Raw genomic sequence first — 20,995 nt, 5'->3', positions numbered from 1 at the left:
ATCTCCAGACCATCAGACTGATAAACAGCTTCTATCTCCAGGCCATCAGACTGATAAACAACTTCTATCAACCTAATGCAGCTTGGAGTGATCAGATGACAGAAGTCACATTTTAGTGCCAGTTGTAACTGAGGCCATAGATGCTCCATATCCATTACTTTGAGTGTTTTATATAATATGACTAAATGTGTTTCTGTGTTGCAGGGGCAGTCAGAAATGGAACAGCAAGGCCACAGAACATGACATAATCAGAGCTGTGGGAGACCACCTCAAGCCCCTGGTAGAGCCGGGGGTGGTGTTTACCACTTCAGCAGGCTGGAAACGTGATACTGTTTCTCATACCAAGAGTCTGTTGATTGGCCAGTCATTGGGTTAATTTGTTGAAATCAAATCAAGCTTTATTTATACAGCACATTTCAGACATGGATGCAACACAATGGCTTCACAGGAACAAATAAACATAAATATTTAGAACACAACAAACAGAAGACTAACAACTGAAAGACTAATGAACATTCTAAGGAAATGCCATTGATTAAAATATTAATTGGATGCAACATCCAACCCAAAATACCAGCTTGTTTTACTACATTGTTTGTTGTTATGTTCCCCAGCAAGAAAAATCTAAAATGTTGCTCAAATAGAAGAGGGACTAACAAAGAGTCACTGACAACAACCACAACTAAACAGGTGGGTTTTAGGAGGGGCTCTGAAAGACACTATGGGGGTGTCCACTGGAAGTTGACTAGTAACAACAACTGGGACCTAAAAGACACCCACCATGAGACCCACTAAATCTGCCCAAGAAGAGGAAAACTAAAGAAAATCCCACACCAAACTTAAAGACATGAAGTAAACCAAAAAGGTGGAGCAACTAAAGGTGTTGACTCTCCACATGTATCAAGACAACTGGAGCACTGGGCCAGACACTCTTAAATAGAACCTGGACCAGCTCAGGTGAAACACCTTCCCACTAACGAGATGGACAAGCCAGCACAGGTGTAACACATACTGACTAACGAGGTGACACCAATCAGTGCGTCCTACGTGCTAACGAGCTAGACGTGCTAATGAGCTAGACGTGCTAACGAGCTAGACGTGCTAACGGGCTAGACGTGCTAACGAGCTAGACGTGCTAACGAGCTACACGGGCTAACGAGCTACACGTGCTAACGAGCTAGACGTGCTAACGAGCTACACGGGCTAACGAGCTACACGGGCTAACGAGCTACACGTGCTAACGAGCTAGACGTGCTAACGAGCTACACGTGCTAACGAGCTACACGGGCTAACGAGCTACACGGGCTAACGAGCTACACGTGCTAACGAGCTACACGTGCTAAAGTCCAACCTTAAAACATAAATGGAAAAACCAAAGACTAACACCTTAATAGAATGCTTACCACCAACAGAAAACAACTTCCATTTCACATTATAATCAACTACAATGATTCACCTTCACCAATATAAACATGGTGTCTACTGGCTGTCAACAATTAAAAAATAGAAAAAAATATAAATTTATAAAATTAGCTTCTGACTGTCGTCCTAAAACTCACTAGCTTCTAGAACTCTCGTCCACTTGGAACGAGCCCAAACAAAACTCATCTCCAAATCGGAAAAACATGCAGTCATAATAAGATCCATAGCAAATCACTGGCTATGATAAGTGCAATGGGATCTTTAATGACCTCAGAGAGTCAGGACACCCGTTTAACGTCCCATCCGAAAGACGGCACCCTACACTGGGTAGTCACTGCCCTGGGGCACTGGGATATTGTTTAGACCAGAGGAAAGAGTGCCTCCGACTGGCCCTCCAGCAGCATATGGTCTCCCATCCAGGGACTGACCAGGACCAACCCTGCTTAGCTTCAGAAGCAAGCAAGCAGTGGGATGCAGGGTGGTATGCTGCTGGCAACAATTGTGCAAAAGGAGGGAGATGAGTTTACACGTCCTGTTAAAACGAACAGCTCAAAAAGCACACGGAATCTGGGAATAATGTGTACATCCCTGGTTAGAGGACAATTTGTAGAAAACAGATCGCTGCATTTTGATTCAAGTGGGTCACCAACGTGGTAAGTGTAACACAGCTCTTTTTTTGTTAGTCACTTTTTGTTAAATCACATAAATAGTAACTCTTCCATTTCAGAGCCTGGATTTTCCCCCTGAGGCTAATATCCATATCATGTTGAAATCAATAGAACAGGGGACACACGTTTATTGTACATTGTGACATCATTAAAATACTCCTACAATGTTAAAACATTCTACATTGTAACATTAATTCATTGATATCATGAAACAACTCCTTCATGTATTTTCTAATATTTGATCAGAGATCTTTTATCAGATTATCTCTGGTCACAGCTAAGAGATTTCTCTCCTCTGTGTATTCTCTGGTGCACTCTCAGATCTGTAGATTGAACAAAACTCTTCCCACATTGATCACAGCTATAAGGTTTTTCTCCTGTGTGTGTTCTCTGGTGTAGAGTCAGACTGCTAGATTTAGTAAAACTCTTTCCACATTGAGTACAGCTATAAGGTTTCTCTCCTGTGTGTGTTCTCTGGTGCACTGTCAGATGTGTAGATTTAACAAAACTCTTCCCACATTGATCACAGCTATAAGGTTTATCATCTGTGTGTATTCTCTGGTGTTTAGTCAGACTGCTAGATGTAGTAAAACTCTTCCCACATTGATCACAGCTAAAAGGTTTTTCTCCTGTGTGTCTTCTCTGGTGTAATGTGAGCTGGCTAGATGTAACAAAACTCTTCCCACATTGAGTACAGCTATAAGGTTTCTCTCCTGTGTGTATTCTCTGGTGTTGAGTCAGACTGCTAGAGTCAGTAAAACTCTTCCCACATTGATCACAGCCATAAGGTTTCTCCCCAGTGTGAATTCTTTGATGTATTTTAAGGCCTAGTGAAGAGTTTAATCTTTTCCCACAGTCAGAGCAGCAGTGAGATTTCTCTCCTGTGTGAACTCGCTGGTGTTTCTTGAGGAGTTCTGATCTGGAGAGACTCTTCTCTGCCTCATCAGCATCATGATGTTGCTGAGGCTCCCCAGAGGATCCACGATAGTCCCGTCTCTCTCCTGTGAGAACAAAGTCAGACAGATGGTTAAAGGCCCACGACAGCAGAAATCCACTGTTTATTTGAGGTAAAAGGTGATGCCCAGAGCATACCCATGAATTTGTACAACAGTTGACTTCTGTTAAATTATTTGACCATTAAGACAGTTAACTTAGCAACAATCACATTTTGTCTTGTTTTCACATTAGTAGAAACTAGAAATAAGTTATTAAAGTTGTTGAAATCCTAAGCAGTGTGCCAGATGACTTTTGGTCTCCAATATAGGCCCTGTGTTTGCTAAAATTGCAGCACGAGGGCAATGCGCACACAATTTGATTGCAGAAACACCTCCCTGCTAATGAGGAAACAGCTAGTTATGGATGTAGTATATCTGGTAATGAGGAAACCACTAGTTATGGATGTAGTATATCTGGTAATGAGGAAACCACTAGTTATGGATGTAGTATATCTGGTAATGAGGAAACCACTAGTTATGGATGTAGTATATCTGGTAATGAGGAAACCACTAGTTATGGATGTAGTATATCTGGTCATTAGGAAACCATTAGTTATGGATGTAGTATATCTGGTAATGAGGAAACCACTAGTTATGGATGTAGTATATCTGGTAATGAGGAAACCACTAGTTATGGATGTAGTATATCTGGTAATGAGGAAACCACTAGTTATGGATGTACTATATCTGCTAATGAGGAAACCGATAATTATGGATGTACTATATCTGCCTGGAGCAAAAATGGTGAGCAAAGATTTTAGTTTTTCACAATGTATTCTGAAAGTGAATGGGGGAAACTCAGGGGAGTAATCTCCATTTCCAGGTTGATGATGAGTTCATTTCACACTACTTTGGATTATAATTGTAAGGCTTGTTTGAATTTCCTGCTTAATATAATGTTTGTGTCGTCATCGCAAATCAACCACTTTGTACTTAAAAAAACACTTCAACCAGTAAAATGCTCTTTGGCTTTTCCATCAGCCTGACAATGAGGGTTTGTACACTGTTTGCCAAATTGGCCCATAACTTCACCTAACAACAATCATACCTATGTAATGAACGAAGAAGCACTTTGGTTGTTGTTGCATGACATACATAGTGTCCTCTAGGACCCATAACAATAACATAGATCTACTGTAGGACCCATAACTTCACCTAACAACAACATAGACCTACTGTAGGACCCATAACTTCACCTAACAACAACATAGACCTACTGTAGGACCCATAACTTCACCTAACAACAACATAGACCTACTGTAGGACCCATAACTTCACCTAACAACAACATAGACCTACTGTAGGACCCATAACTTCACCTAACAATAACATAGCCCTACTGTAGGACCCATAACTTCACCTAACAATAACATAGCCCTACTGTAGGACCCATAACTTCACCTAACAACAACATAGACCTACTGTAGGACCCATAACTTCACCTAACAACAACATAGACCTACTGTAGGACCCATAACTTCACCTAACAACAAATAAAGGAAAATAGCTCTGTGTGTTGTACAATAGCCTGTCCATCAAGGAACACACTGAACTCTGTCTGAGAAGCAGTTGGTGAACCTGGCGAGTCAGTCATTTGAGAAACCAAGGCTGTTGAGTCTGCCGATAAGAATACAGTGATTGACAGAGTCGAAAGCCTTGGCCAGGTTGATGAAAACGGCTGCACAGTACTGTCTTTTATCGATGGCGGTTATGATATCGTTTAGTACCTTGAGCGTGGCTGAGGTGCACCCGTGATCAGCTCGGAAACCGGATTGCACAGCGGAGAAGATACGGTGGGATTCAAAATGGTCAGTGATCTGTTTGTTAACTTGGCTTTCGAAGACTTTAGAAAGGCAGGACAGGATGGATATAGGTCTGAAACAGTTTGGGTCTAGAGTGTCACCCCCTTTGAAGAGGGGGATGACCGCGGAAGCTTTCCAATCTTTAGGAATCTCGGACAATACGAAAGAGAGGTTGAACAGACTAGTAATAGGGGTTGCCACAATGGCGGCGGATAACTTTAGAAAGAGAGTGTCCAGATTGTTTAGCCCAGCTGATTTGTAGGGGTCCAGGTTTTGCAACTCATTCAGAACATCAGCTATCTGGATTTGGGTGAAGGAGAAGCTGGGGAGGCTTGGGCAAGTAGCTATGGGGGGTGGGGAGCTGTTGGCCGGGGTTGGAGTAGCCAGGAGGAAAGCATCTCCAGCCGTAGAGAAAAGCTTATTGAAATTCTCCATTATCGTGGATTTATCGGTGGTGACAGTGTTTCCTAGCCTCAGTACAGTGGGCAGCTGGGAGGAGGTGCTCTTATTCTCCATGGACTTTACAGTGTCCCAAAACGTTTTGGAGTTAGAGCTACAGGATGCAAATTTCTGTTTGAAAAAGCTAGCCTTTGCTTTCCTAACTGACTGTGTGTATTGGTTCCCGACTTATCTGAAAAATTGCATATCGCGGGGACTATTCGATGCTAGTGCAGTACGCCACAGGATGTTTTTGTAATGGTCGAGGGCAGTCAGGTCTGGAGTGAACCAAGGGCTATATCTGTTCTTAGTTATACATTTTTTAAAGGGGCATGCTAATTTAAGAAAATGCTTAGTTAGGAAATTACTTTTAAAGAACAACCAGGCATCCTATACTGATGGGATGAGGTCAATGTCCTTCCAGGATACCCGGGCCAGGTCGATTAGAAAGGCCTGCTCGCAGGAGTGTTTAACAGTGATGAGGGGTGGTTGTTGACCACGAACACATAACAAATGCAGGCAATGAGGCAGTGATCGCTTAGATCCTGATTGAAAACAGCAGAGGTGTATTTGGAGGGCAAGTTGGTCAGGATAATATCTATGAGGGTGCCCATGTTAACGGATTTAGGGTTGTACCTGGTGGGTTCCTTGATAATTTGTGTGAGATTGAGGGCATCTAGCTTGGATTGTAGGACGGCAGGGGTGTTAAGCATATCCCAGTTTAGGTCACCTAACAGAACGAACTCTGAAGATAGATGGGGGGCAATCGATTCACATATGGTGTCCAGGGCACAGCTGGGAGCTGAGGTGGGTCTATAACAGCCGGCAACAGTGAGAGACTTGTTTCTGGAGAGATTCATTTTTAAAATTAGAAGCTCGAACTGTTTGGGCATAGACCTGGAAAGTATGACAGAACTTTGCAAGCTATCTCTGCAGTAGATTGCAACTCCTCCCCCTTTGGCAGTTCTATCTTGACGGAAAATGTTGTAGTTGGGGATGGAAATTTCAGAATTTTTGGTGGCCTTCCAAAGCCAGGATTCAGACATGGCAAGGACATCAAGGTTGGCGGAGTGTGCTAAAGCAGTGAGTCAAACAAACTTAGGGAGGAGGCTTCTGATGTTAACATGCATGAAACCAAGGCTTTTACGGTTACAGAAGTCAACAAATGAGAGCGCCTGGGGACACACAGGGCCTGGGTTAACCTCTACATCACCCGAGGAACAGAGGAGTAGGATGAGGGTATGGCTAAAGTCTATCAGAACTGCTCGTCTAGTGCGTTGTGAACAGAAAATAGAAGGAGCAGAATTCTGGGTAGTATAGATTCAAGGCCTAATGTACAGACAGGGGTATGGTAGGGTGCGGGTACAGTGGAGGTAAACCTAGGCATTGAGTGATGATAAGAGAGGTTGCATCTCTGGAGGCACCAGTTATGCTAGGTGAGGTCACCGCATGTGTGGGAGGTGGGACAAAAGAGTTCTCTGAGGCATGTTGAGTGGGACTAGGGGCTCTGCAATAAAATAAAACAATGATAACTACCCTAAACAACAGTATACAAGGCATATTGACATTAGAGAGACATAAAGCGAGGCATAAAGCAATCACAGGTGTTGATTGGGAGAGCTAGCTAAGACAACGGCTAAGACAACAGTTAATCAGCTAAGACAATAACAACAGGTAAAATGGCGATGAATGGGCAGAGAGGGTCAGTTAACTACACACAGGGCCTGAGTTCGAGGCTGGGGCCGACAGATAAACAAAATAAACAAAATGGAGACCCGTGATTAATGAACAATCCAGCAGGCATCAGCTATGTAGCCAAGTGATCATAGGGTCCAGTGAACAGCAATATATGAACCAGGGAAGCCGTTAGGTAGTCGTTACTATGCTAGCCGGGAGACGCGCCTGGCTTGAGGCTAACTGGTGCTAGCTTCGGGACAAGGGCGTCACCGACGTCTGGCAAAGGCCAGTTGAGGGCACATCGGACGGAATTACGTTGGCAGACCAGTCGTGATGGATCGGCGGGGCTCCATGTCAACAAAGGGTCCAGGCCAATTGGCAAAAGAGGTATTGTAGCTGGAGTAATTTTGTTTGCTAGCCGGGAGATGCACCTGGCTCAAGGCTAACTGGTGCTAGCTTCGGGACAAGGGTGTTAGCCACTATAGCCACTCCGGTGCAAAGGTCCAGAGCTTACGGCAGGAATCCGGTGATGTAGTGGCTTCTAGTTGTGTTAGTGAAGAGTCCAGGAGGCATCAGCTGTGTAGCCGAGTGATCATAGAGTCCACTGAGCAGGCCGGGAGATGGGCTGGGCCACTCGGTAGCAGCTAGCTAGCTGCGATTATCCGGTGTAATGGTCCGCTAGCAGTGGCTAACAAGGACTAAATAGCTAGTAGCTAATTAGCTGGTTAGCTTCTGATGGCTAGCTTCTGATGGAGGTTCTAGCTATAAGGTCTAAAAAAATAGCAGATCCGTATCACATTGGGTGAGGCGGGTTGCCAGAAGTAATATTTAATTTAAAAATGGAAAAAGAGATTGAAATATATTGCAATATACATTTGAAGTCGGAAGTTTTCATAAACCTTAGCCAAATACATTTAAACTACATCTTTCACAATTCCTGACATTTAATCCTAGTAAATATTCCCTGTCTTAGCTCAGTTAGGTTCACCACTTTATTTTAAGAATGTGTAATGTCAGAATAATAGTAGAGAATTATTTATTTCAGGTTTTATTTCTTTCATCACATTCCCAGTGGGTGAGAAGTAGGAAATACATTCAATTAGTATTTGGTAGCATTGCCTTTAAATTGTTTAACTTGGGTCAAACGTTTTGGGTAGCCTTCCACAAGCTTCCCACAATAAGTTGGGTGAATTTTGGCCCATTCCTCCTGACAGAGCTGGTGTAACTGAGTCAGGATGTAGGCCTTATAGCTCGCACACACTTTTTCAGTTCTGCCCACAAATTTTCTATAGGGTTGAGGTCAGGACTTTGTGATGGTCACTCCAATACCTTGACTTTGTTGTCCTTAAGCCATTTTGCCTCAACTTTGGAAGTATGCTTGGGGTCATTGTCCATTTGGAAGACCCATTTGTGACCAAGATTTTACTTCCTGACTGATGTCTTGAGATGTTGCTTCAATATATCCACATGATTTTCCTCCCTCATGATGCCATCTATTTTGTGAAGTGCACCAGTCCCTCCTGCAGCAAAGCACTACCACAAAATTGTTATACATTTTGTCAACGTTTATGAGTTCTTCTGTAAATTAATGTGCCCATTCACCGATAGTTATGGGGAGAAAACATTTTCTGAACGTCATGCACCAATGTAAAAATTGGGTTTTTGGATATAAATATGAACTTGATCGAACAAAAAATGCATGTATTGTGTAACATGATGTCCTAGGAGTGTCATCTGATGAAGATTGTCAAAGGTTAGTGCTTAATTTTAGCTGTATATCTGGTTTTGTGATGGCTATCCGTCTTTGGAAAATGGCTTTTTTTTGTTGCTAAGGTGCTATCCTACAATAATCTAATGTTTTGCTTTCACCGTAAAGCCTTTTTGAAATCGGACAATGTGGTTGGATTAACGAGTAGAGTATCTTTAAAATGCCGTATAATACTTGAATTTAAATTTTGAGAAATTTTTGGGGGGAATTTCGCGCCGTGCTATCTCACTGGTTGTTGTCCAACCAATCCCGTTAACCTCTCTAGGGTATGTGGGACGAAATCATCCCACCTACTCAACAGCCAGTGGAATCCCGTGGCGCGTTATTCAAATACCTTAGAAATGCTATTACTTCAATTTCTCAAACATATGACTATTTTACACCAATTTAAAGACAAGACTCTCGTTAATCTAACCACACTGTCCGATTTCAAAAAGGCTTTACAAAGAAAGCAAAACATTAGATTATGTCAGCAGAGTACCCAGCCAGAAATAATTAGACACCCATTTTTCAAGCTAGCATATAATGTCACATGAACCCAAACCACAGCTAAATGCAGCACTAACCTTTGATGATCTTCATCAGGTGACACTCCTAGGACATTATGTTATACAATACATGCATGTTTTGTTCAATCAAGTTCATATTTATATCAAAAACCAGCTTTTTATATTAGCATGTGACGTTCAGAACTAGCATACCCACCGCAAACTTCCGGTGAATTTACTAAATTACTCACGATAAACGTTCACAAAAAACATAACAATTATTTTAAGAATTATAGATACAAAACTCCTTTATGCAATCGCTATGTCCGATTTTAAAATAGCTTTTCGGCAAATGCACATTTTGCAATATTCTGAGTAGATAGCTCGCCGTCACGGGCTAGCTATTTTGACACCCACCAAGTTTGGCCCTCACCAAACTCAGATTTACTATTAGAAAAATGTGATTACCTTTGCTGTTCTTCGTCAGAATGCACTCCCAGGACTTCTACTTCAATAACAAATGTTGGTTTGGTTCAAAATAATCCATAGTTATATCCAAATAGCGGCGTTTTGTTCGTGCGTTCAAGACACTATCCAAGGGTGACGAAGGGTTACACGCCCGACCCGTTTCGTGACAAAAAAATTCTAAATATTCCATTACCGTACTTCGAAGCATGTCAACCGCTGTTTAAAATCAATTTTTATGCTATTTTTCTCGTAAAAAAGCGATAATATTCCGACCGGGAGTCGTTGTTTTCGTTCAAAGACGAAATAATAAAAACATGGGGTCGCCTCGTGCACGCGCCTCCAGTCTCTGTTCTCTGATCGACCACTATCAAAATGCGCTAATGTTTTTCAGCCAGGGCCTGCAAAGCCACCATTCAGCTTTTTGCCGCCTTCTGAGTGCCTATGGGAGCCGTAGGAAGTGTCACGTAACAGCAGAGATCCCCTGTTTTGGATAGAGATGATCAAGAAGGCCAAGAAATGATCAGACAGGGTACTTCCTGTACAGAATCTTCTCAGGTTTTGGCCTGCCAAATGAGTTCTGTTATACTCACAGACACCATTCAAACAGTTTTAGAAACTTTAGGGTATTTTCTATCCAAATCAAACAATTATATGCATATTCGAGTTACTAGGCAGGAGTAGTAACCAGATTAAATCGGGTACGTTTTTTATCCGGCCGTGCAAATACTGCCCCCTATCCCCAACAGGTTAAGCACCAGCTGTTAGAGCAGCTCACAGATCACTGCACCTGTACATAGCCCATCTATAATTTAGCCCAAACAACTACCGCTTCCCCTACTGTATTAATTTATTTATTTTGCTCCTTTGCACCCCATTATTTCTATTTCTACTTTGCACTTTCTTCCACTACAAATCTACCATTCCAGTGTTTTACTTGCTATATTGTATTTACTTCACCACCATGGCATTTTTTGCCTTACCTCCCTTATCTCACCTCATTTGCTCACATTGTATATAGACTTCTTTTTCTACTGTATGTTTGTTTTACTCCATGTGTAACTCTGTGTTGTTGTATGTTGTCGAACTGCTTTGCTTTATCTTGGCCAGGTCGCAATTGTAAATGAGAACTTGTTCTCAACTAGTCTACCTGGTTAAATAAATGACTTGTTCTCAACTAGCCTACCTGGTTAATTAAAGGACTTGTTTTCAACTAGCCTACCTGGCTAATTAAAGGACTTGTTCTCAACTAGCCAACCTGGTTAATTAAAGGACTTGTTCTCAACTAGCCTACCTGGTTTAATAAAGGACTTGTTCTCAACTAGCCTACCTGGTTAAATAAAGGTGAAATAAATATAATGTCTCATCAGAGTAGGAGCTCTGACCTAGGAACAGATCCCACCTGTCCATCTAAAACTGATCTGAGACCAGCCTTCCTACTGAGACGGTTGATAAGAGTAGGAGCTCTGACCTAGGAACAGATCCCACCTGTCCATCTAAAACTGATCTGAGACCAGCCTTCCTACTGAGACGCTTGATAAATACAGCCTTCGGATGGGATTCCTTCTTCTACATGTCAGATGTTCTACAACAATAGATTTATGTCTGGATGAATGGCCGTGTTTGAGAGCATCAAAACTGATGTACCATGGGTAAATTGCGACTGACTGATGTACAAATAATATCGAGCAGTTATACACACGATGCAAGGTGATCAGTCAGTTGACTCAACTTTAAAAAATAAAAAAGTCGGCCGCCATGTCGAACGAACCCAACGTTAATCAACACAGTATGGACCCAACAGACCCATCAGAACAGGGTTTCCTGACCCTCTACTCAGGGACCAGAACCCAACGTTAATCAACACAGTATGGACCCAACAGACCCATCAGAACAGGGTTTCCTGACCCTCTACTCAGGGACCAGAACCCAACGTTAATCAACACAGTATGGACCCAACAGACCCATCAGAACAGGGTTTCCTGACCCTCTACTCAGGGACCAGAACCCAACGTTAATCAACACAGTATGGACCCAACAGACCCATCAGAACAGGGTTTCCTGACCCTCTACTCAGGGACCAGAACCCAACGTTAATCAACACAGTATGGAGCCAACAGACCCATCAGAACAGGGTTTCCTGACCCTCTACTCAGGGACCAGAACCCAACGTTAATCAACACAGTATGGACCCAACAGACCCATCAGAACAGGGTTTCCTGACCCTCTACTCAGGGACCAGAACCAAATGTTAATCAACACAGTATGGACCCAACAGACTGGTTAAATAAAGGTGAAATAAAAAATAAATAAAATAAAAGATCAATGTCCCTGTTTTATAAGATAGTACTCACTGTATTTACTGGTGTTAATCAGATCAATGTCCCTGTTTTATTAGATAGTACTCACTGTATTTACTTGTGTTAATCAGATCAATGTCCCTGTTTTATAAGATAGTACTCACTGTATTTACTGGTGTTAATCAGATCAATGTCCCTGTTTTATTAGATAGTACTCACTGTATTTACTGGTGTTAATCAGATCAATGTCCCTGTTTTATTAGATAGTACTCACTGTATTTACTGGTGTTAATCAGATCAATGTCCCTGTTTTATTAGATAGTACTCACTGTATTTACTGGTGTTAATCAGATCAATGTCCCTGTTTTATTAGATAGTACTCACTGTATTTACTGGTGTTAATCAGATCAATGTCCCTGTTTTATTAGATAGTACTCACTGTATTTACTGGTGTTAATCAGATCAATGTCCCTGTTTTATTAGATAGTACTCACTGTATTTACTGGTGTTAATCAGATCAATGTCCCTGTTTTATTAGATAGTACTCACTGTATTTACTGGTGTTAACCAGATCAATGTCCCTGTTTTATTAGATAGTACTCACTGTATTTACTGGTGTTAATCAGATCAATGTCCCTGTTTTATAAGATAGTACTCACTGTATTTACTGGTGTTAATCAGATCAATGTCCCTGTTTTATTAGATAGTACTCACTGTATTTACTGGTGTTAATCAGATCAATGTCCCTGTTTTATTAGATAGTACTCACTGTATTTACTGGTGTTAATCAGATCAATGTCCCTGTTTTATTAGATAGTACTCACTGTATTTACTGGTGTTAATCAGTTCTCCAGTCTTCTCTTCTTCGTCCTCCTCTAATGTGACAGTAATCTCCCCCTCTTCATCTTTCATTCCAAAAACGTCTTCATCTTCTTTCACTTCATCCTCCACTCCAAAAACTGCATCTTCCTCCTCTTCTTTCACAGTAATATCCTCCTCTTCTTTCACTGAAACGTCTTTCTCTTCTTCTTCTTTCACGGTAACAGCCTCACCCTCTACTTGTTTTTGTATTGTAACAGCCTCCTCTTCCTCCTCCTCCTCCTCTTTCACCAGAGTTTCTTTCTCCGTCCAGCAGACCTCCGCTTCTTTAACAGGAGGAGAGTAGCTTAGTGAACTCATGGTCGGAGATGTTAGCTAGAGATAATAGCTAGTTAGCATTAGCGACTAGACTAGTGCTAACTTAACCAGCCAGCTAGTTGACTTACAACGTAAATATTAAATTAAATGGGGTAGCTAGTTGTTTCCACATAAGTATGTTTAAATCACAGTGGCAATTAAACCACGAAATTGTCCAAACAGCTTGAATGTTCAGACTTTGTCGCCTAGCGAGCTACCGAGGTGGCTGCAGTTGTTGAAGAAGCGTTCCGTCCACTAGATTATACGTCACACTAGAAACATCGCCTGAAAGACACATATCGCCATCTGTTGTCTGGAGGGAGGAAACGCAGTTGAGGAGGGAAAACTATTTTTATTCTTCATTGAATTATAATATTATAAAGCAGTTTAGGGAAACGTTTTGTTCTGTCCATTAAATATGAATATTATATCAACAAGTACAAAGAGCAACAAGTGTTTGATTAGTTCAGATTTTTTATGAGAATTTAAAACAAACTCTACATCTACTCCACATCTGTATTTCTGATTCAGTCAAATAACTAGATATCAAAATAAGCACCTAGTTATTGGTACCCTTGATAATGATGAGCAAAAATTACTGTATGAAATAAATAAATAAACTTTACCCACTACCAGGATATTTTAGCCCAAAACCTGGTTACCTCTCTGCTAGGAGGCTGAAACTTGGCCATAAGAGGATCTTCCAGCAAGACACATCAACATCCACAAAGAAATGGTTAATTGGGCACAAAAATCAACATTTTTAATGGCCATCTCAGTCTTCGGACTTGAACTCCATTGAAAACCTGTGGTTTGAATTGAACAGGGCAGTCCATAAGACAGACTAAATTAAACAAGGACATGGAGAGATTCTGTATGGAGGAAGGGTCTAAGGTCCCACCCAATGTGTTCTCTAATCTCATAAAACATTTCAGTGTCGTTATCCTCCCAAGGGGAGGGTGCTGGAGTATTGAAAACATGGGTGGCAATAATTCAGACCCCAACCTTTTGAGAATTACATTTTAAACTAAATCTCTTTCTCTGAGCAATTGTATTAGTATAAAATAATATAATTTCCTTTTTTTGTGTTGGTGTAACAATACATCATGTAGATGTATATAATGAACAGACTAGGTCTATACTGCTCCTACATACTGTAACAATACATCATGTAGATGTATATAATGAACAGACTAGGTCTATACTGCTCCTACATGGTGTAACAATACATCATGTAGATGTCTATAATGAACAGACTAGGTCTATACTGCTCCTACATGGTGTAACAATACATCATGTAGATGTATATAATGATCAGACTAGGTCTATACTGCTCCTACATGGTGTAACAATACATCATGTAGATGTATATAATGAACAGACTAGGTCTATACTGCTCCTACATGGTGTAACAATACATCATGTGGGGCTTTAAGGCGATGCTAGTGTGACGTATAATGTAGTGGACGGAACGCTTCTTTCAACAGCAGCAACAGGGAATTTGTAGATCAGTCAATCGGCAGTCGCTTGCAATGTCGAACAAGCCATTCCTCCATACAGAATCTCTCCATGTCCTTGTTTTTATTTAGTCTGTCTTATGGACTGCCCTGTTCAATTCAAACCACAGGTTTTCAATGGAGTTCAAGTCCGAAGACTGAGATGGCCATTGAAAATGTTGATTTTGTGCCCAATTAACCATTTCTTCATGGATGTTGATGTGTCTTGCTGGAAGATCCACTTATGGCCAAGTTTCAGCCTCCTAGCAGAGAGGTAACCAGGTTTTGGGCTAAAATATCCTGGTAGTGGGTAAAGTTTATTTATTTATTTTATACAGTAATTTTTGCTCGACTTTATCAAGGGTATCAATAACTAGGTGCTTATTTTGATATCTAGTTATTTGACTGAATCAGAAATACAGATGTGGAGTAGATGTAGAGTTTGTTTTAAATTCTCATAAAAATCTGAACTAATCAAACAACACTTGTTGCTCTTTGTACGTGTTGATATAATATTCATATTTAATGGAGAGAACAAAACGTTTCCCTAAAGTGCTTTATAATATTATAATTCAATGAAGAATAAAAATAGATTTCCCTCCTCAACTGCGTTTCCTCCCTCCAGACAACAGATGGCGATATGTGTCTTTCAGGCGATGTTTCTAGTGTGACGTATTATCTAGTGGACGGAACTCTTCAACAACTGCAGCCACCTCGGTAGCTCGCTAGCCGACAAAGTCTGAACATTCAAGTTCTTAAGACAATTTCGTGGTTTAATTGCCACTGTGATTTAAACATAGTACTCCATTTTATGTAATATTTACGTTGTAAGTCAACTAGCTGTCTGGTCAAGTTAGCACTAGTCGCTAATGCTAACTAGCTATTATCCCCGACCATGAGTTCACTAAGCTACTCTCCTGTTAAAGAAGAGGTCTGCTGGACGGAAAAAGACACTCTCGTGAAAGAGGAGGAGGAAGAGGAGGCTGTTTCAATACAAAAACAAGTAGAGGGTGAGGCTGTTACCGTGAAAGAAGAAGAGAAAGATGCAGTTTTTGGAGTGGAGGATGAAGTGAAAGAAGATGAAGACGTTTTTGGAATGAAGGATGAAGAGGGGGAGATTACTGTCACATTAGAGGAGGACGAAGAAGAGAAGACTGGAGAACTGATTAACACCAGTAAATACAGTGAGTACTATCTAATAAAACAGGGACATTGATCTGATTAACACCAGTAAATACAGTGAGTACTATCTAATAAAACAGGGACATTGATCTGATTAACACCAGTAAATACAGTGAGTACTATCTTATAAAACAGGAACATTGATCTGATTAACACCAGTAAATACAGTGAGTACTATCTAATAAAACAGGGACATTGATCTGATTAACACCAGTAAATACAGTGAGTACTATCTAATAAAACAGGGACATTGATCTGATTAACACCAGTAAATACAGTGAGTACCATCTTATAAAACAGGGACATTGATCTGATTAACACCAGTAAATACAGTGAGTACTATCTAATAAAACAGGGACATTGATCTGATTAACACCAGTAAATACAGTGAGTACTATCTTATAAAACAGGGACACAAACTCTGCAGATGTTGAACTAATGTGTGATTTTTAAAAGGACATTCTACACTTGAATATGTTTTTGTACTGTCGGAATTGTCCATGAAGTCCTACATTGATTTTTTAAAAACTTTTCCTGTTGAAAAGTGATAAATACAGTGAAGTATAAACACACTAAAGGGAAACAAGTAAATGTTTTGAGCAAAATAGTTTTTTTAGACAACTGCAAACTAGACGGAGTGAGTGATGTCATAGTAAGGCCTTCAAGGAGTTGGCTTGATGGGAAGTCGTGATGTCATCCAATAGGAGGCTGATCTTCATGTGAATATTCATTATTCTTTTTAAAATCCTTCCTGTTCTGTCAAGTTGGTTGTTGATCATTGCTAGAAAGCCATTTTCAAGTCTTGCCATAGACTTTCAAGATGATTTAAGTCCAAACTGTAACTAGGCCACTCAGGAACATTCAATGTCATCTTGGTAAGCTCCTCCAGTGTAGATTTGGCCTTGTGGTTTAGGTTATTGTCCTGTTAGGACAGTTTTTTGTATTCAGATCTCTGAAATGCACTCTACCTACGTAACATTTAGTGTCTCCTTATGTTACGCTGGGAAAACAGTTTTCATGGGCACAGAAATCCTAAATCATTTCAGAGTTTGCTAAATCCAATGGTTCTAACCAAGAGTCACCTTAACTTTATTGACACCCAAATGGATACTGTCATTAATGCGGTTCTTCAATAATTACACATAATTCTTAATACTGTAGCTGTTTATTTACAGTCACATGTTCAACTATCATCAGCTGATCCACGAAATCATTTTCTGAATGACAGTCACATGACAAACATCACGACATGCAACAACAACCAAAGTGCTTCTTCATTCATTACTCTGGTAAAGACAGTTATGCCGTGCTCCACGTTGGATCCAACATCCCAAACAAATCGATTTTTATAATGTGTTACTGTCTGGCTGATTTACAGTAGGGTCTCGTTAGTCTGTTTTGACACAGAGATACTTTGCTCATAATGTGTAGAGAACTGTTCCTTGATGGATAGGCTATTGTTCAACACACAGAGCTATTTTCCTTTATTCAGGACATTTAGAATGACAACACATTACAGAGTAGCCTAGTGGGATTATTCACAAAATTATCTGGTGATCAGGTTATGAAACGTCACGACAGACATTTTAGTGTCCATGTTTCACCTGAAATATTAAATGATTTATAGTCCTACGTCTATGTCGTTGTTAGATAAAGTTATGGGTCCTACAGTAGGTCTATGTTATTGTTAGGTGAAGTTATGGGCCAATTTGTTAAACACTTAGTGTACAAACCCTCATTGTCAGGCTGATGTTAAAGCTAGCCAAAGAGCATTTTACTGGTTGAAGTGTTTTTTAAGTGTAAAGCAGTTGATTTGCGACAATAACACAAACATATTAAGCAGGAGGTTCAAACGAGCTTTACAATTATAATCCAAAAGTAATGTGAAATGCACTCATATGCAACCTGTAAATGGAGGCTATTTTTGCTGTCAGCCTATGAGAACTCTCCTGAGTTTTCCCCCACAGTGCTGAATTAGTGAATAGACAGAACTTAATGTGAGTTTACTTGAGTAGCACTCCTGATCTTGTCCTGATAGTGCGCTGTAATATTCAGAATACATTGTGAAAAACGATCATCTTCGCTCACCATTTTTGCTCCAGGCAGATATACTACATCCATAACTAGTGGTTTCCTCATTACCAGATATACTACATCCATAACTAGTGGTTTCCTCATTACCAGATATACTACATCCATAACTAGTGGTTTCCTCATGACCAGATATACTACATCCATAACTAGTGGTTTCCTCATTACCAGATATACTACATCCATAACTAGTGGTTTCCTCATTACCAGATATACTACATCCATAACTAGTGGTTTCCTCATTACCAGATATACTACATCTATAACTAGTGGTTTCCTCATTAGAATGGAGGAGTTTCTACAACCAAATTGCGTGTGCATCGCTGCAATTTTAGCAAACACAGAAAGGGGCCTATATTGGAGGCCAAAGGTCATCTGGCACACTGCTTAGGTCTTGACTGTCTTGTCAAATGTTGTACAACTTCATGGGTACTCTCTGGTCATCCCTTTTTACCTCAAATAAACAGTGGATTTCTGCTGTTGTGGGCATTTAACCATCTGTATGACTTTGTTGTTCACACAGGAGAGAGACGGGACTATCGTGGATCCTCTGGGGAGCCTCAACAACCTCATGATGCTGAAGAGGCAGAGAAGAGTCTCTCCAGATCAGAACTCCTCAAGGAACACCTGCAGAGACCCACAGGGAAGAAATCTTACTTCTGCTCTGACTGTGGGAAAAGATTCAACTCCTCAGTAAAACTTAAAATACATCAAAGAATTCACACTGAAGAGAAACCTTTTGGCTGTACTCAATGTGGGAAGAGTTATGCCCTGTCAGGTAGCCTGATATCACATCAGAGAACACACACAGGAGAGAAACCTTTTAGCTGTACTCAGTGTGGGAAGAGTTTTGTTAATTCTAGCTGTCTGAAGAGACACCAGATAACACACACAGGAGAGAAACCTTTTAGCTGTAATCAATGTGGGAAGAGTTTTACCCAGTCAAGAAACCTGATATCACATCAGAGAACACACACAGGAGAGAAACCTTTTAGCTGTAATCAATGTGGGAAGAGTTTTACCCAGTCAGGTAGCCTGATATCACATCAGAGAACACACACAGGAGAGAAACCTTTTAGCTGTAATCAATGTGGAAGAAGTTATGCCCTGTTAGGTAGCCTGACAGCACATCAGAGAACACACACAGGAGAGAAACCTTTTAGCTGTACTCAATGTGGAAAGAGTTATAGAGAGTCAGGTAGCCTGAAATCACATCAGAGAACACACACAGGAGAGAAAGCTTTTAGCTGTACTCAATGTGGGAAGCGTTTTTTTCGTTCTAGCTGTCTGAAGAAACACCAGAAAACACACACAGGAGAGAAACCTTTTAGCTGTAATCAATGTGGGAAGAGTTTTACCCAGTCAAGAAACCTGATATCACATCAGAGAACACACACAGGAGAGAAACCTTTTAGCTGTAATCAATGTGGGAAGAGTTTTACCCAGTCAGGTAGCCTGATATCACATCAGAGAACACACACAGGAGAGAAACCTTTTAGCTGTAATCAATGTGGAAGAAGTTATGCCCTGTTAGGTAGCCTGACAGCACATCAGAGAACACACACAGGAGAGAAACCTTTTAGCTGTACTCAATGTGGGAAGAGTTTTTTTCGTTCTAGCTGTCTGAAGAGACACCAGAAAACACACACAGGAGAGAAACCTTTTAGCTGTAATCAATGTGGAAAGAGTTATACCCAGTCAAGAAGCCTGATATCACATCAGAGAACGCACACAGGAGAGAAACGAGAGAAACCATATAGCTGTACTCAATGTGGGAAGAGTTTTTTTCGTTCTAGCAGTCTGAAGGTACACCATAGAACACACACAGGAGAGAAATCATATAGCTGTACTCAATGTGGGAAGAGTTTTTTTTGTTCTAGCAGTCTGAAGGTACACCATAGAACACACACAGGAGAGATACGAGAGAAATCATATAGCTGTACTCAATGTGGGAAGAGTTTTTTTCGTTCTAGCCATCTGAAGAGACACCATAGAACACACACAGGAGAGAAACCTTTTAGCTGTGATCAATGTGGGAAGAGTTTTACTACATCTAGCAGTCTGACTAAACACCAGAGAACACACACAGGAGAGAAACCTTATGGCTGTGATCAGTGTGACAAGAGATACTTTGATAAAAGATCTCTGATCAAACATCAGAAAATACATGAAGGAGTTGTTTCATGATATCAATGAATTAATGTCACAATGTAGAATGTTTTAACATTGTAGAAGGAGTATTTTAATGATGTCACAATGTAGAACCCTAAACGTTTGTCCCCTGTTCTATTGATTTCAGCATGATATGGATATTAGCCTCAGGGGGAAAATCCAGGCTCTGAAATGGAAGAGTTACTATTTATGAGATTTAACAAAAAGTGACAAAAAAAATGTATTACACTTACCATGTTGGTGACCCACTTGAATCAAAATGCAACACTTTGAAATGTTTAGGTTTTCAATATATCACCAACTGTTTCTGCTTATTGGTTATTGATTTGGACACGTTAAAACTGTGTTTTGACATTGGGGATATCCCACCTAGCAACATGTCATTGAAAAGACGTTGAAAATAAGACTATGCCCGACATCCAATATATGTTCGTTGTAGTTGAAAGTGAAAGTTGAAAAGAGGTCTTTTCTGGTCGTTTTTTCAATGACTTGAAAACAGCTTCATTTCAACATACTTGCAGCCTATACACATGGACGCAGTATAATAAATTGGTCTATAATCAATTTTATTAACAATCCTACATCACTCCAGTATTTATTTACAACATTCAAGTGCTAATTGTCTTTATTCCACTACTGAAGAAGCATGACTCAAATCACCTCATATTTATAAAAAATAAAATAAAAAAGTACAATTTTTTTTTAATGAAATATATGCATTCACTACTGTACGTCGCTCTGGATAAGAGCGTCTGCTAAATGACTAAAATGTAAAATGTAAAAAATTTAAAACATTCAGCCTGACAAAATAGGATTTTTTTTTATTATTTCATGCCTCACCATTAGGTTCATTAT

The 20,995-nt window shown here is 40.4% G+C and overlaps 2 protein-coding genes across 2 annotated transcripts; one reads left to right on the top strand and one right to left on the bottom strand.

Moving 5' to 3' along the window:
- Window positions 1-2,209: 2,209 nt before the first annotated feature.
- Window positions 2,210-3,186, bottom strand: LOC145875734 (uncharacterized). The gene is made up of 2 exons (XM_082971558.1): window positions 3,183-3,186; window positions 2,210-3,091 (listed from the first exon to the last, which is right to left on the bottom strand). Exons 1-2 carry the CDS (start codon window positions 3,184-3,186, stop codon window positions 2,352-2,354), a joined length of 744 nt encoding a protein of 247 aa, XP_082827684.1. The 3' UTR covers window positions 2,210-2,351.
- Window positions 3,187-11,336: 8,150 nt separating this feature from the next.
- Window positions 11,337-20,221, top strand: LOC145875733 (uncharacterized). Its single transcript, XM_082971557.1, has 2 exons — window positions 11,337-11,375; window positions 18,254-20,221. The coding sequence occupies exons 1-2, from the start codon at window positions 11,337-11,339 to the stop codon at window positions 20,153-20,155; spliced, it is 1,941 nt and encodes a 646-aa protein (XP_082827683.1). The 3' UTR covers window positions 20,156-20,221.
- The last annotated feature ends 774 nt before the right edge of the window (window positions 20,222-20,995 follow it).

This window comes from Salmo salar, unplaced genomic scaffold (genome assembly GCF_965601325.2).
Source record: "Salmo salar unplaced genomic scaffold, fSalSal1 ptg000332l, whole genome shotgun sequence".
Taxonomy (NCBI): Eukaryota; Metazoa; Chordata; class Actinopteri; order Salmoniformes; family Salmonidae; genus Salmo; species Salmo salar.
This window is presented reverse-complemented; position numbering and strand designations above follow the sequence as displayed.

What these genes read in the sequence shown, in the direction of transcription:
- LOC145875733 (XM_082971557.1), top strand. Translation starts at nt 11,337, where the DNA reads ATGGCCGTGTTTGAGAGCATCAAAACTGATGTACCATGG. An exon ending in TCAAAACTGATGTACCATGG is followed by an intron (nt 11,376 to 18,253) that starts GTAAATTGCGAC and finishes TTTCCTCATTAG; the next exon opens with AATGGAGGAGTTTCTACAAC.